Source organism: Entelurus aequoreus, linkage group LG16 (assembly GCF_033978785.1).
Source record: "Entelurus aequoreus isolate RoL-2023_Sb linkage group LG16, RoL_Eaeq_v1.1, whole genome shotgun sequence".
Classification (NCBI taxonomy): Eukaryota; Metazoa; Chordata; class Actinopteri; order Syngnathiformes; family Syngnathidae; genus Entelurus; species Entelurus aequoreus.
In genome coordinates, this window is record NC_084746.1 from 45,465,246 (window position 1) to 45,479,910 (window position 14,665).

Consider the following 14,665-nt stretch of genomic DNA (forward strand, 5'->3'; position numbering starts at 1 on the left):
GAGTAAAGTGCAAGTGAAGGACTAGTGGGGAGTTGAAGCTATTCAGATAGGGAAGATGCTGTGAGAGCCGGGGGTGACCTGATATAACAGTAAATAAACACAAGACATATATATACTCTATTAGCCACAACACAACCAGGCTTATATTTAATATGCCACAAATTAATCCTGCATAATAACACCTGCGTGTTTGTTATGCTAGCTCCTAGCTCCTCTGCTAGCTCCTAGCTCCATAGAACACGCCAATACAATTCAAACACATGATCAACACACACAATCACTCAGCCCAAAAGACCGTTTACCTAACCCAAGGTTCATAAAGCTTATATATTTTTAAAAAGTTACGTACGTGACGCGCACGTACGGTACGGTACGTGTTATGCTAGCTCCTAGCTCCTCTGCTAGCTCCTAGCTCCATAGAACACGCCAATACAATTCAAACACATGATCAACACACACAATCACTCAGCCCAAAAGACCGTTCACCTAACCCAAGGTTCATAAAGCTTATATATTTAAAAAAAAGTTACGTACATACGCAAAAAAAAGCCAAAGCTGCATACTCACAGTAGCACGTCTGCGTCTTTGTCATCCAAATCAAAGTAATCCTGGTAAGAGTCTGTGTTGTCCCAGTTCTCTACAGGCGTCTGTGTATCCAAGTCAAATGTCCTCCTGGTTAGAGTCTCTGTTATCCGAGTTCTTCCATCTTGACTGCATCTTTCGGGAATGTAAACAAAGAAGCGCCGGCTGTGTACTGTTGTGGCTGACTACGTTCGAAAAATACGTCCATTTCGCAACGACAACTTTCTTCTTTGCTTGCTCAGCTTCCTTCTTCATAATGCAATGAACATGATTGAAACAGATTCACGAACACAGATGTCCAGAATACTGTGGAATTATGAAATGAAAACAGAGCTTTTTCGTATTGGCTTCAATGTGGAAGGCATACCCGTGTTCGCCGGTCTACGTCACGCGCATACGTCATCCTCAGAGGCGTTTCGAACCGGAAGTTTAGCGGCAAATTTAAAATGTCACTTTATAAGTTAACCCGGCCGTATTGGCATGTGTTATAATGTTAAGATTTCATCATTGATGTATAAACTATCAGACTGCGTGGTCGGTAGTAGTGGGTTTCAGTAGGCCTTTAAATATTAACATGTTGGCGGAAATTAACATGGAAAAAGATCTTTAGAGCAAACTTGGTCTTGTTTGAAACTTGTATTAGTAGATTGCACAGTACAGTACATATTCCGTAAAATTGACCACTAAATGATAACACCCGAATAAGTGTTTCAACTTGTTTAAGGCGGGGTCCACGTTAATCAATTCATGGTCGTTGTTTATTTGCTTCAAAAATGTTAAAAAAAAAAAGTTAAAAAAATTAAAGTACCACTGATAGTCACACACAAACTAGGTGTGGTGAAATTACTCTCTGCGTTTGACCCTTGTTCCACCCCCTGCGAGGTGAGGGGAGGAGTGAGCAGCAGCAGTGGTCGCGCTCGGGAATCATTTTGGTAATTTAACCCCCTTAAAGGCCTACTGAAATGATTTTTTTTTATTTAAACGGGAATAGCAGATCCATTCTATGTGTCATACTTGATCATTTCGCGATATTGCCATATTTTTGCTGAAAGGATTTAGTAGAGAAAATTGACGATAAAGTTCGCAACTTTTGCTCGCTGATAAGAAAAAAGCCTTGCCTGTAGCGGAAGTAGCGTGACGTCACAGGAGCTAGTATTCCTCACAATTCCCCGTTGTTTACAATGGAGCGAGAGAGATTCGGACCGAGAAATTGATGATTACCCCATTAATTTGAGCGAGGATGAAAGATTCGTAGATGAGGAACGTTACAGTGAATGACTTGAGAGGCAGCGATGGACGTATCTTTTTCCGCTCTGACCGTAACTTAGGTACAAGCTGGCTCATTGGATTCCACACTCTCCTTTTTCTATTGTAGATCACAGATTTGTATTTTAAACCACCTCGGATACTATATCCTCTTGAAAATGAGAGTCGAGAACGCGAAATGGACATTCAGTGCCTTTTATCTCCACGACAATACATCGGCGAAATGCTTTAGCTACGAGCTAACGTGATAGCATCTTGCTTTAACTGCATATAGAAACAAAATAAATAAACCCCTGACTGGAAGTATAGATAGAAAATCAACAATACTATTAAACACTGGACATGTAAATACACGGTTAATGCTTTCCAGGCTGGCGAAGGTTAACAATGCTGTGCTAACGACGCCATTGAAGCTAACTTAGCAACCGTACTGCACAGAGCTATGCTAAAAACATTAGCTCTCCACCTACGCCAGCCAGCCCTCATTTGCTCATCAACACCCGTGCTCACCTGCGTTCCAGCGATCGGCAGAAGGACGAAGGACTTCACCCGATGCGTTTGGCGGCCCGGAGACGTAGGAAGTCAAGGTGAAGTCGGCGGCTAGCGCGGCTAGCGCTCCTACAAAGTCCTCCTGGTTGTGTTGCTGTAGTCCGCTGCTAATACACTGATCCCACCTACAACTGTCTTCTTTGCAGCCTTCATTGTTCATTAAAAAAATTGCAAAAAATGTCCAGAATACTGTGGAATTATGAAATGAAAACAGAGCTTTTTGTATAGGATTCTACGGTGTACCATAACTTCCGTTACTCGGACTTCGTCACGCGCATACGTCATCATACCGCGATGTTTCAGCCGGATATTTCCCGGGAATTTTAAAATGTCACTTTATAAGTTAACCCGGCCGTATTGGCATGTGTTGCAATGTTAAGATTTCATCATTGATATATAAACTATCAGACTGCGTGGTCGGTAGTAGTGGCTTTCAGTAGGCCTTTAATATAGTGATAGTCTTGTACTTTGAGATTTTGATACCGTTATATCCCTAGTTGATATAAGTTTAAATTGGGACATGTTTCTTAATGGGGGAAGAGGTCAATGTCTCTTGTTTTCATGTTAGCATTTAAGCTAGCGATCTGCTGCCAGTTTGTCAGTGAGTTTATCAAGTGCAGTTATCAATCCCAGTTTTTTAACTCATTTTAATTTAAAGCAGTAATACTAACCGTCGAGAGTCTTACCGCTGTTCACTAACGCCGTTTATCGTTACATCCCTATTCAGGTGGCAAATTAGGTTTGATGTGTTAAAGCTCAATGTTTTTTTCGCTCCTTGCGGAATGTTTGCAGGACTTTTGGTGCCAATGGCACAGGAAAAGTATTCTTTAAATTGTAAAATAGTCCCACACACTTGTTGCCGTGTTTGTTTACCATAAGTTCAGGAGAAAAGGAGAGCTCGATTTGCTCACTATAATCCACCCAATCTTGCCTCATTGAAGCATTTTCGGTTAGTTGAGTAATTTTGATGTCATCAGATTTATTGATCCGTCATAATTCTTCGTATTGATCCGATAATTATTGTGATTAACGATAAATATATTCAGAAGTAAAATAGATTGGCAAATAAATGCAGCACAAAGATAATAAATACAGTATATATTTTTGGATATTGTGAAAATTGGCATGCATGCTTCTGCTGTTAAGATGAATACCTGGTCATTTGTTGTCAAATGTATTGCTGCTCTATTGTTCCTTAGTGTGGTGAAAAGTTGTCACTTCTTGATCTACTCGTTAATGTGGTGTTTTGATTTTAGTCATTGAATGTTGTTTGCTTTATGTCATCAGACTTAATCTGCCATTTTCTGTGTTTTTCATAAAACATATCATGACATTCATAATATTTGTCTCCTACTGGACACAGTCTCTCCATCTTCTAGGAAAACCGAGTAAAGGCTAAGTGTGGTTCTAATGTTGAACTAATGTCCTCTCTAGGTAACTACCAGCTGTCTCCGACGGTCAACATGCCACAGGATGACACCATCATCATCGAAGATGACCGGCCGCCGCTACTTCCGCCTCATCTGTCCGACCAGTCGTCTTCCAGCTCCCACGACGATGTGGGCTTTAACGCTGACGCGACACTGCCGTGGGTCAAAGATCTTCCCGCTCCCAATGAAAGGTGGGAAAGATGCACCTCTCTGTGTGCAATTTTTACTTTCCACCCACAATCTGAATGCTTCTGTATATATGTACTGTATATAGTATCGGGCTGGGCGATGTGGCCTTTTATTAATATCTCGATATTTTTGGGCCATGTCACGATACACCATATATATCTCAATATTTTGCCTTCGCCTTGAATGAACACTTGATGCATATAATCACACCAGTATGATGATTCTATGTGTCTACATTAAAACATTCTTGTTCATACTGCATTAATATATGCTCCTTTTAAACTTTCATGCAGAGAGGGAAATCACAACTAAGTCAATTTACCAAAACTGTATTTATTAAACGGTGGCACAAATATTCATGTTATTTCAAAACGTGCAAGATTGTCAGAGACATTTTGAAACAAGCTATGAGTGCACTTTTGTGCATGATGTCACTAAGATGACATCATGCACAAAACAACACTCAATTAAAGTGCACTTTTTGTACAGAACGCCACTACAATACTTTAAAACAAATAAAGTGCACTTTTGTGCATGATTTCACACAAGATATTTCAATAACTGTCAAATAAAAATGAGCTGCATAATAGGAAATCTAATAGTGTACGTCCTTCACTATGTGGTAGGTTCCTGCGGACGTTATCTCCTTCTGTTGTTGACTCTTTTTTTCATACGGTGATGATCTGGAAATGGAAGAGGCCAGGCTCAATTGGGTCAGTGCTGGTTGCTTGTTGGGTGTGGCACCGGCCGAGATGTTGACATGCGGAGTTTCAAGCACTCCTTATTCTCACAAGGGTGACTTTTCAAATGATGCTACAAATTAGTAGTAGCAACGCTTTTGCAGCACACTTGACATATTACAGTTGTCTGTTCAACATCTTCCCGCTTGAAGCCAAACCACCGCCAGACGATGGACCCTGTACTGTTTTTCTTGGGAATTAATTATTCTTCCTTCATTTGTTACCAGATTGGCAGCTTCTTTCTCTCGTATTACCACTCGCACCGCTCCGCTCGCACCACCTGCCACAGCTAACTTTACCCATGCCGCTACCTCTCTGCTCCGCGAGGGCGTAGGACGTTGCACGCGCGACAGTATGTGATGTATGTAAGAAGGAGCGCTTGTTTTATCTCTCTGTGCGGAGGAGAGACAAGAAAGAGTGGGAAGAGCAATAATGCCCGCATCAAAAAGCAACTGCGTGAGAACGTATACTCGAATACTCACGATATAGTCATTTTCTACATCGCACAGAAACAAAACCACGATATATCGAGTACTGTATTTTCCGCACTATAAGGCGCACCGAATTATAAGGCGCACCTATGCATCCATTAGATCAGTGGTTCTCAAACTTTTTTTGTCATCCCCCACTTTGGACAAGGGGGAGTTTTCAAGCCCCACCTGCCCCCATCGCCCCAACAGAACGCTAATGCCAAGCTTAACATTTTCAAATTTATCGAACATCAAGTAACATCAAGTTTTATACATTCAAACTCAATAACATAAAATAAAATCAAGTTCAATAATAAATAAAATAACTGTGCAGCTGTGGTGTAACTTGCATCAAGTTCAATATCAAATAAAATAACTTGCATCAATTCAATAATAAATAAAACAAAAGTGTTATAACTTGCATCAAGTTCAATAATAAATCAAAAAAAGTGTTATAACTTGCATCAAGTTCAATAATAAATCAAAAAAAGTGTTATAACTTGCATCAAGTTCAATAATAAATCAAATAAAAGTGTTATAACTTGCATCAAGTTCAATAATAAATCAAATAACTTGCATCAAGTTCAATAATAAATAAAACAAAAGTGTTATAACTTGCATCAAGTTCAATAATAAATAAAACAAAAGTGTTATAACTTGCATCAAGTTCAATAATAAATAAAACAAAAGTGTTATAACTTGCATCAAGTTCAATAGTAAATAAAAAAAAGTGTTATAACTTGCATCAAGTTCAATAATAAATCAAATAAAAGTGTTATAACTTGCATCAAGTTCAATAATAAATCAAATAACTTGCATCAAGTTCAATAATAAATGAAAATAAAAGTGCCACTTTGCAATCTTTGCCAAAAAAAGGAGGACAGGGCAAGTGAACATGAGTTTTACAGTTTTGCACTGCACAGCTTTTCAAACCGGGGTTGCAGGCTTGACACTGCCACTGTTAAAACCTCATTGAATTCGGGGCTGAGCTGCCTTGACGCGAGTGTTTCCCGGTGAATGACACATTGTGTCCAATGCGCATTTGGCGCAACCCTCTTTATTAGAGCCTGCAGCCCGTTTCTTGACTTTGCCATGCGTGCCATCAGAGCAAAAGCCCACACAGTTTTCCCATTTAAGGTCGTGTTCTTTGAGGAAACTGTCCATTATCTTGAACAGCTCATCAGCAGTGGCTCTATTTTTGATGTATTTGCAAAACAGCAAATCCTCGCACAGTGACTCGCCATTCACAAAGCTTCCGCTTAGCCCCGCCCCCATTAGTTACTGTTGCTGTCTGTCAAACTTTCGCTCCTACCTACAAATGTAAAGCATACAGGAAAAATAAGTAATTTACATTTATCTATATAGCGGATTTCACAGACAGAATCACAAAGTGATTTCCAGTATGTATAGAAAATGAAAGCATAGTAAAAAAAAAAATCAAAGAGTATAATAATAAAAAAATAAAAAAAATCAAAGTGAAATTTCCTCCCGTTCCTCGCGCCCCACCTGTCATGTCTCTATTCCCCACCAGTGGGGCGCGCCCCACACTTTGAGAAACGCTGCATTAGATGGAGCTGCGCTGAAGGGAATGTCAACAAAACAGTCATATAGGTCATTCAAACTTTATTAATAGATTACAAATCAGTGTTCTGACAACTCTGTTCACTCCCAAAATGAATAAACAGCTGATTTACTCGTGTTTTGGTAAATCAAACGTTAGTGCAATCACACAATAGTAACACTCCAAATAGTGCAAAGCAATAACAATAAATCAATAACTCAACGTTGCTCAAACGTTAATGTCACACAACACAACACACAAAATAAACATGTAAAGCTCACTTTATGAAGTTATTCCTCATCCACGAATCCCTCGAATTCTTCTTCTTCGGTACCCGAATTAAACAGTTGGGCGAATACGGCATCCAACATGCCCAGCTCCGTCTCGTCGAAGTCGTCATTAATGGAGTGAGTGTTGCTGCTGTTGTCTAGCAGTTCAGTGACAATTCCTGCCTTCCTGAAATCTCGGACCACAGTTGAGACTGATATATCAGCCCCAGGCATTTATGATCCACTGGCATATAGTGGCGTATGTCGTCTGCCGCTGTCTCCCTGTTTTGGTGAACGTCACGTGTGTTCGCCTTCTGTCATCCGTGTTCTACTGTGTGACTGATCGCCTTGAGTTCAAACTCTGCGTCGTAAGCGTGTCTCTTAATAGGAGCCATTTTGGGGTCTTTACATAAACACACAAATGGAAATGAAACGTCATATATCCCAGCATGCACTGCGCGCTTCTTCTTCTTCTACGGGGGCGGCTGCGGGGGAAAATGAAGTCAGCGGCTGCTTACCATAGAAGAAGAACTTCTTCTTCTACGGGGGAAAATGAAGTTTGCGGCTGCTTACCGTAGAACAGGGGTCGGCAACCCAAAATGTTGAAAGAGCCATATTGGAGCAAAAATACAAAAACAAATCTGTCTGGAGCCGCAACAAATTAGAAGCCATATTACATACAGATAGTGTGTCATGAGATATAAATTGAATTAAGATGACTTAAAGGAAACTAAATGAGCTCAAATATAGCTACAAATGAGGCATAATGATGCAATATGTACAAATAGCTAGCCTAAATAGCATGTTAGCATCGATTAGCTTGCAGTCATGCAGTGACCAAATATGTCTGATTAGCACTCCACACAAGTCAATAACATCAACAAAACTCACCTTTGTGCATTCACGCACAACGTTAAAAGTGTGGTGGACAAAATGAGACAGAAAAAAAAGTGGCATAAAACACGTCCTAGAAAGTCGGAGAAAGTTATACATGGAAACAAACTAAGGTGAGTTCAAGGACCGCCAAATTAGTAGGACAAAACGGCGCTTGCCAAATACTCGAATCAGTGAAGCATGTTTAATATAAACAGTGTGCTTTATAAAAATTAGGGTGGTTTGTGTCATGTTTGTCCTCATACAGAAACCATATTAAAACAAAAAAAAATTGTTTTTTTTCCCCTCATCTTTTTCCATTTTTCATACATTTTTGAAAAAGCTTCAGAGAGCCACTAGGGCGGCGCTAAAGAGCCACATGCGGCTCTAGAGCCGCGGGTTGCCGACCCCTGCCGTAGAAGAAGAAGCGCTTCTTCTTCTACGGGGGAAAAAAAAGTTGGCGGTTGTTTACTGTAGTTGCGAGACCTAAACTTTATGAAAATGAAGTTTAGGTTTGTTGTGGCTCAATATTGATCCATATATAAGGCGCACCGGATTATAAGGCGCACTGTCAGCTTTTGACAAAATTGGAGGTTTTTAGGTGCGCCTTATAGTGCGTAAAATACGGTATATTCGATATATCGCCCAGCCCTAATATAGTATAATATTTATTTCCTGTGAATAACACATTGAACATAAATCGTTCTCAGGACTGGACTGTGCACCTTACCCCCTTTTGCGCTATTTTTCTTTTTCTTTCCTTCCTATGTTTTGTATATTTTGTAGACTGTCGCACTGGTACTGGAGTTGCTTCTAATCTCATTGTACCTGCGTATAGTGACAATAAAAGGCATTCTATTCTGTTCTATGAAACGCTTGACGTTGACATGATTTGACATGGCTTTTTTTATTTATTTATTATAATCTTTTTTATGAACATTTTCTGTATCATTTTCATTGAATAGCTCCCAGATCCCTGATGGGAGCAATGCTGACGCCGCCTTCCTGCGCGAAGGTTTCGGACGCCAGAGCATGTCGGAGAAGCGGACCAAGCAGTTTGGGGACGCGTCCCAGCTTGAGATCATCAAGACGCGCAAGTCCAAGAGCATGGACCTAGGTATTGTGTTGTAAACCTCCTCTTCCTCCCTTTTAAGCGTCAATCTAAGATGCGAGACGTATTTGATATCTGTATTATTTTGATGAAAACAAGTGTTGTCATTCAAAGCGATGTAGGCAGCTCAACCTTCAGTACCATCCATCCATCCATCCATCCATTTTTCTACAAACACACATTATTTCCTGTCAGTACAACCATTCGCATTCCACCTCTTCTTCATCCTCACGCGCTCACCTGTCCTCCTCAATCAAGAACCGCCTCCTTCTTCTCGCAAAGTGGAGAACTCTTCACCTTGAACCGTCCCCAAAACAGCTGCTGATTGCTCCGACCCAAACATCCCGCCCTTGCGCTCTGCAATCATCTCTCGTCTTCCTCATCTTCCGCAACAGATTGCAGCAACAAGCCTGATTGCTAGCACTACTAACCCCCCTCACACCCCTCCCTCCCCCGTCCCTCTCTGCACTCACCTGCTGGTCTGGCATGGCGTCCTGTCCTTAACAGAGATGAAGGCGTTTGTTTTGTGATGTTTGCATCTGTAGCGGGATGTTGCATGAGGAATGTGATAAGCACTAACTGAACCTCCAAATTTTTTACCCCCCCTGTTTGCCCCCGCCCACCCCCCCTTTCACTTCCTTTAACAGTAGCCGACGAGATTAACCTCAGCCCTCGTCCTGACCCCAGCACAGGTAAGGCCCGGATTCGTAGAACTGATAGGAGCTGTTGAGCGTTAAACAATCATGACGGTACAAAATCTTTACTTCTTTTCATCCCGATGTTTCAGCCAGGAAGCGCTCTCCAGATATGAGCGTTTTATTCACAAAGATACAATGGCCCATTGCACAAGTCTTTCATCTACTCTGGCAACTATCCAGCATCTGTGATTAATTGCTTTGCCTTTAAATTAACAGTTTGCAAGGACACTGAGAGGAGAGGTTAACGGATCAAAAGGTTTTGCACAATATTTTGCCTTTAAAGCAAACCTAGTAAATATTAACTCAACACGTATGTTAAATAGTCAGCTGAAAAAAGAAGAGAATTTAGGAAAAAATGCTCGTTTGTGTATTAGTATGTGTCTGCAAATTGTGGGTCTATGGTTTTCATATCAGGCACCATTTGACTGAACAATCCATCCAAGTACATGCATGAGTTTTTTTTCCTTCTGTGTTCAGCGAGAAATAGCAGCAAATTGCGCATTATGTAAAATCACAGTGGTATCAAACCACTACTATGAACACACCAACTACTTACTTTTTGTCCTTTTCCTGGGTCCCAACGATAGTCACGCACACACTAGGTGTGGTGAAATTATCCTCTGCATTTGACCCATCACCATGTTCACCCCCTGGGAGGTGAGAGGAGCAGTGAGCAGCAGCGGTGGCCGCGCTCAGGAATCATTTTGGTGATTTAACCCCCAATTCCAAACCTTGATGCCGAGTGTCAAGCAGGTCCCATTTTTATAGTCTTTGGTATGACTCGGCCGGGGTTTGAACTCACGACCTTCCAGTCTCAGTAAGCTACATATCATGCACTATCTTGATGAAATAATCTTATTTCCATAACGGTGACATCAAACTACTATTATGCGCGCACCAACTATTTTTTTTCCCTGAGGCACAAATATCAGCAAGCAAAATTTAATTGACACATGGACATCTTGCAGTAACCTTATTTCCATAACAGTGACCTCAAACTGTTAACTATAAATAACATTGATTGATTGATTGATACTATGCACACACCAACTATTATTTTTGGTCATTTTTCTGGGTTCCGCCGACACATAGGGACATCCCGCATATTATGCACCTTCTTGACTATATTACGCCCACAATTTGTTTTCCTGTGTTCAGCGAGAAATGGCACAGAATTAGCTAGATGAGGGTTCCCCAAACTACGGCCCGCCAGCGTCCAAAATGCGGCCCGCGGGAAGTCCCAAGTAAAATTTTTTTTTTTTTTTTTTAATCTGTCCTTTCTAATCCATTTTCTACCGCTTGTTACTCTCGGTGTCTCCTAGCCACTCAGGCAAATCATATTGTATAAAAATGCATTTTCCCATCGATAATGTATATATATATATATATATATATATATATACATGTACATATATGTATATACATATATATATGTATATATATACAGTACATATACCTGTACACATATATATATATGTACACTACCGTTCAAAAGTTTGGGGTCACCCAAACAATTTTGTGGAATAGCCTTCATTTCTAAGAACAAGAATAGACTGTCGAGTTTCAGATGAAAGTTCTCTTTTTCTGGCCATTTTGAGCGTTTAATTGACCCCACAAATGTGATGATCCAGAAACTCAATCTGCTCAAAGGAAGGTCAGTTTTGTAGCTTCTGTAACGAGCTAAACTGTTTTCAGATGTGTGAACATGATTGCACAAGGGTTTTCTAATCATCAATTAGCCTTCTGAGCCAATGAGCAAACACATTGTACCATTAGAACACTGGAGTGATAGTTGCTGGAAATGGGCCTCTATACACCTATGTAGATATTGCACCAAAAACCAGACATTTGCAGCTAGAATAGTCATTTACCACATTAGCAATGTATAGAGTGTATTTCTTTAAAGTTAAGACTAGTTTAAAGTTATCTTCATTGAAAAGTACAGTGCTTTTCCTTCAAAAATAAGGACATTTCAATCTCCCCCCATCTCCCGGTATCGGAGGTCTCAAGGTTGGCAAGTATGTTTTAGGTTGTCCTGAAGAATTTGGAGGTAATCCTCCTTTTTCATTGTCCCGTTTAAAGCACCAGTTCCATTGGCAACAAAACAGGCCCACAGCATAAAATCAGGCTAGAATTAAGGTTTTAGAATGGCCTTCCCAAAGTCCTGACTTAAACCTGTGGACAATGCTGAAGAAACAAGTCCATGTCAGAAAACCAACACATTTAGGTGAACTGCAAAAATTCAACCAGAAGCTTGCCAGAAACTTGTGGATGGCTCCCAAAAGCGCCTTATTGCAGTGAAACTTGCCAAGGGACATGTAACCAAATATTAACATTGCTGTATGTATACTTTTGACCCAGCAGATTTACTCACATTTTCAGTAGACCCATAATAATTCATAAAAGTACCAAACTTCATGAATGTTTTTTGTGACCAACAAGTATGTGCTCCAATCACTCTATCACGAAAAAATAAGAGTTGTAGAAATTATTGGAAACTCAAGACAGCCATGACGTTATGTTCCTTACAAGTGTGTGTCAACTTTTGACCGCGACTATGTTAAAAAATAAACCTCTCACTGCTGTCTGTTTGGCTACGATGAGTCGGTCAATAAATGTCATCAGCAGCGGTCAAGATTCTCAACAGATTCTGTCTAAATGTTAATCACTTATGTAAAGCGGCAGAGAAAGAACCTTGTTGTTTTTTTTTCAGTTTGACACGACTGTTGGAGGTCAATGATAGATTTTATCTTCTCCCGTGTTTTGTTGCAAATGAGCCTGCATCACTAATTACAATGGGTGTGTGTGGAGAGATAGCGCTCTGTCCTCGTTTAAGGCAGCAGGCTGACAGCGAGCCATTTGTCATTGTCGCGTCTGGTGTGTTTCCGCGACCTGTGTGTGGAACCGCTACCACTTGAGACGCCGGGTTTGGGTCGGCGCCGCCTCCTGCGCTGGCTAATTATCACGGCTCACGTCGGAGCCCGCCAATCAGAGCAATAATCTTTATGCGAGATGAGCTCATCTGAAAAGAGGCATTGCATATTTTAGATGCAACAGCTGGCAAACGGTTGCGACGGATGAGAAGTGGGATCGTTTCAGCACCAACAGCTGAATGTTTCATTGAAAATCCATCATGCTTGATCACGGCGACACCTTCCATTTGGACCCGGTAGAAGTCATCGTCTGTGTTTGCTAAGCCCAGGTGGCTTTTAGTGTTTTCAGGCGCTTTTCTTTACGGCATTAAAAAGCATAAATCTTCATTTTCAAATGTTTTATGAGACTTCAGCTGGACTTTTTGAGCTTCTAGTGCAGGGGTGTCAAACGTACGGCCCGGGGAACAGGTTTTATCCGGCCCGCGCGATGAGTTTGCAAAGTTTAAAAATCAACCGGAAATTTTTGAATGAAAGAAACAGCTGTTCTAAATGTGTCCACTGGATGTCGCAATAGCAATTCTTTGTATCTTTGTAGATGATGCTACATATGTAATTTGATTTTGATTAAGGATGTCCGATAATATCAGACTGCCAATATTATCGGCCGATAAATGCTTCAAAATTTAATATCGGAAATGATCGGTATCGGTTTCAAAATTATCAGGATCGGTTTCAAAAATCAAAATGTATGACTTTTTAAAACGCCGCTGTGTACACAGACATAAGGGGAAGTACAGAGCACCAATAAACCTTAAAGGCACTGCCTTTACATGCCGGCCCAATCACATAATATCTACGGCTTTTCACACACACACAAGGGAATGCAAAGCATACTTGGTCAACAGCCATACAGGTCACACTGAGGGTGACCGTATAAACAACTTTAACACTGTTACAAATATGCGCCACACTGTGGACCCACACCAAACAAGAATGACAAACACATTTCGGGAGAACATCCGTAACACAACATAAACACAACAGAACAAATACCCAGAACCCCTTGCAGCACTAACTCTTCCGGGATGCTACAATATAAACCCCCGCTACCCCCCAACCCCGCCCACCTCAACCTCCTCATGCTCTCTCAGGGAGAGCATGTCCCAAATTCCAAGCTGCTGTTTTGAGGCATGTTAAAAAAAATAATGCTCTTTGTGACTTCAATAATAAATATGGCAGTGCCATGTTGGCATTTTTTTCCATAACTTGAGTTGATTTATTTTGGAAAACCTTGTTACATTGTTTAATGCATCCAGCGGGGCATCACAACAAAATTAGGCATAATAATGTGTTAATTCCACGACTGTATATATCGGTATCGGTTGATATCGGTATCGGTAATTAAGAGTTGGACAATATCGGATATTGGCAAAAAAGCCATTATCGGACATTTAAATTTTTTTAATTTTTTTTTATCTTGATAGATTGAAAATTAACATCAATGAGTTGACTGATGAACATTATCACATAATGTATTTAGAAAATATAAATAATGACAATTAAAGTATATATACTATTAACCGCAACAGGTAATTGTAAAAAAAACAAAAAACAACAACATTATGATTTGACTAATTTCAAAATGTGTTCGTTCTATTTTTAAACAAAGAAAACAATCTGAAGTTGTCTTTATTTTTAAGTTATCGTGCAGTGATTTTACCAGTCCAGTCCAGTAGATTTTTCTCCATGTGGCCCCCGATCTAAAATGAGCTTGACACCCCTGCTCTAGTGTAAATTTAGCCAACTACAAAATAATCATGTGGTCGTAAAATACCCACGGTCCATTTCTTCAAGTCATAACTAGACAACCCCACTGAAAGCCACGACAGTGACGACTCAAGTAGACAAAATTCAGCTGGCTTCTTTGTTGGCACGAATTGATGACTCAGGAGCCTGGACACGCCAGGGATGGAGGACTCTTTGGTTTTGTAAGCCCAACAGTGTTTCCCATAAACTGCCAAGATACCTGTGGGGGTGTGGATAAGGGCATGGCT

At 40.5% G+C, this 14,665-nt stretch overlaps 1 protein-coding gene across 6 annotated transcripts in view; it reads left to right on the forward strand.

Annotated features, from left to right (window-relative positions):
- The window catches only part of LOC133631076 (partitioning defective 3 homolog), a 412,449-nt gene that overhangs the window by 262,341 nt on the left and 135,443 nt on the right, over positions 1 to 14,665 (forward strand). For 5 of the 6 annotated variants that reach the window (XR_009821393.1, XR_009821392.1, XM_062023105.1 and 2 more), the window contains exons 16-18: positions 3,832 to 4,018; positions 8,895 to 9,046; positions 9,688 to 9,732. Coding sequence is in view for 4 of the 6 variants with exons in the window: in XM_062023105.1 (XP_061879089.1) it covers positions 3,832 to 4,018; positions 8,895 to 9,046; positions 9,688 to 9,732 (384 nt within the window). In the remaining 2 variants the exon portion in view is untranslated. The remainder of the gene's footprint in view (positions 1 to 3,831; positions 4,019 to 8,894; positions 9,047 to 9,687; positions 9,733 to 14,665) is intronic. The other variant, XM_062023106.1, reaches the window with a different exon arrangement.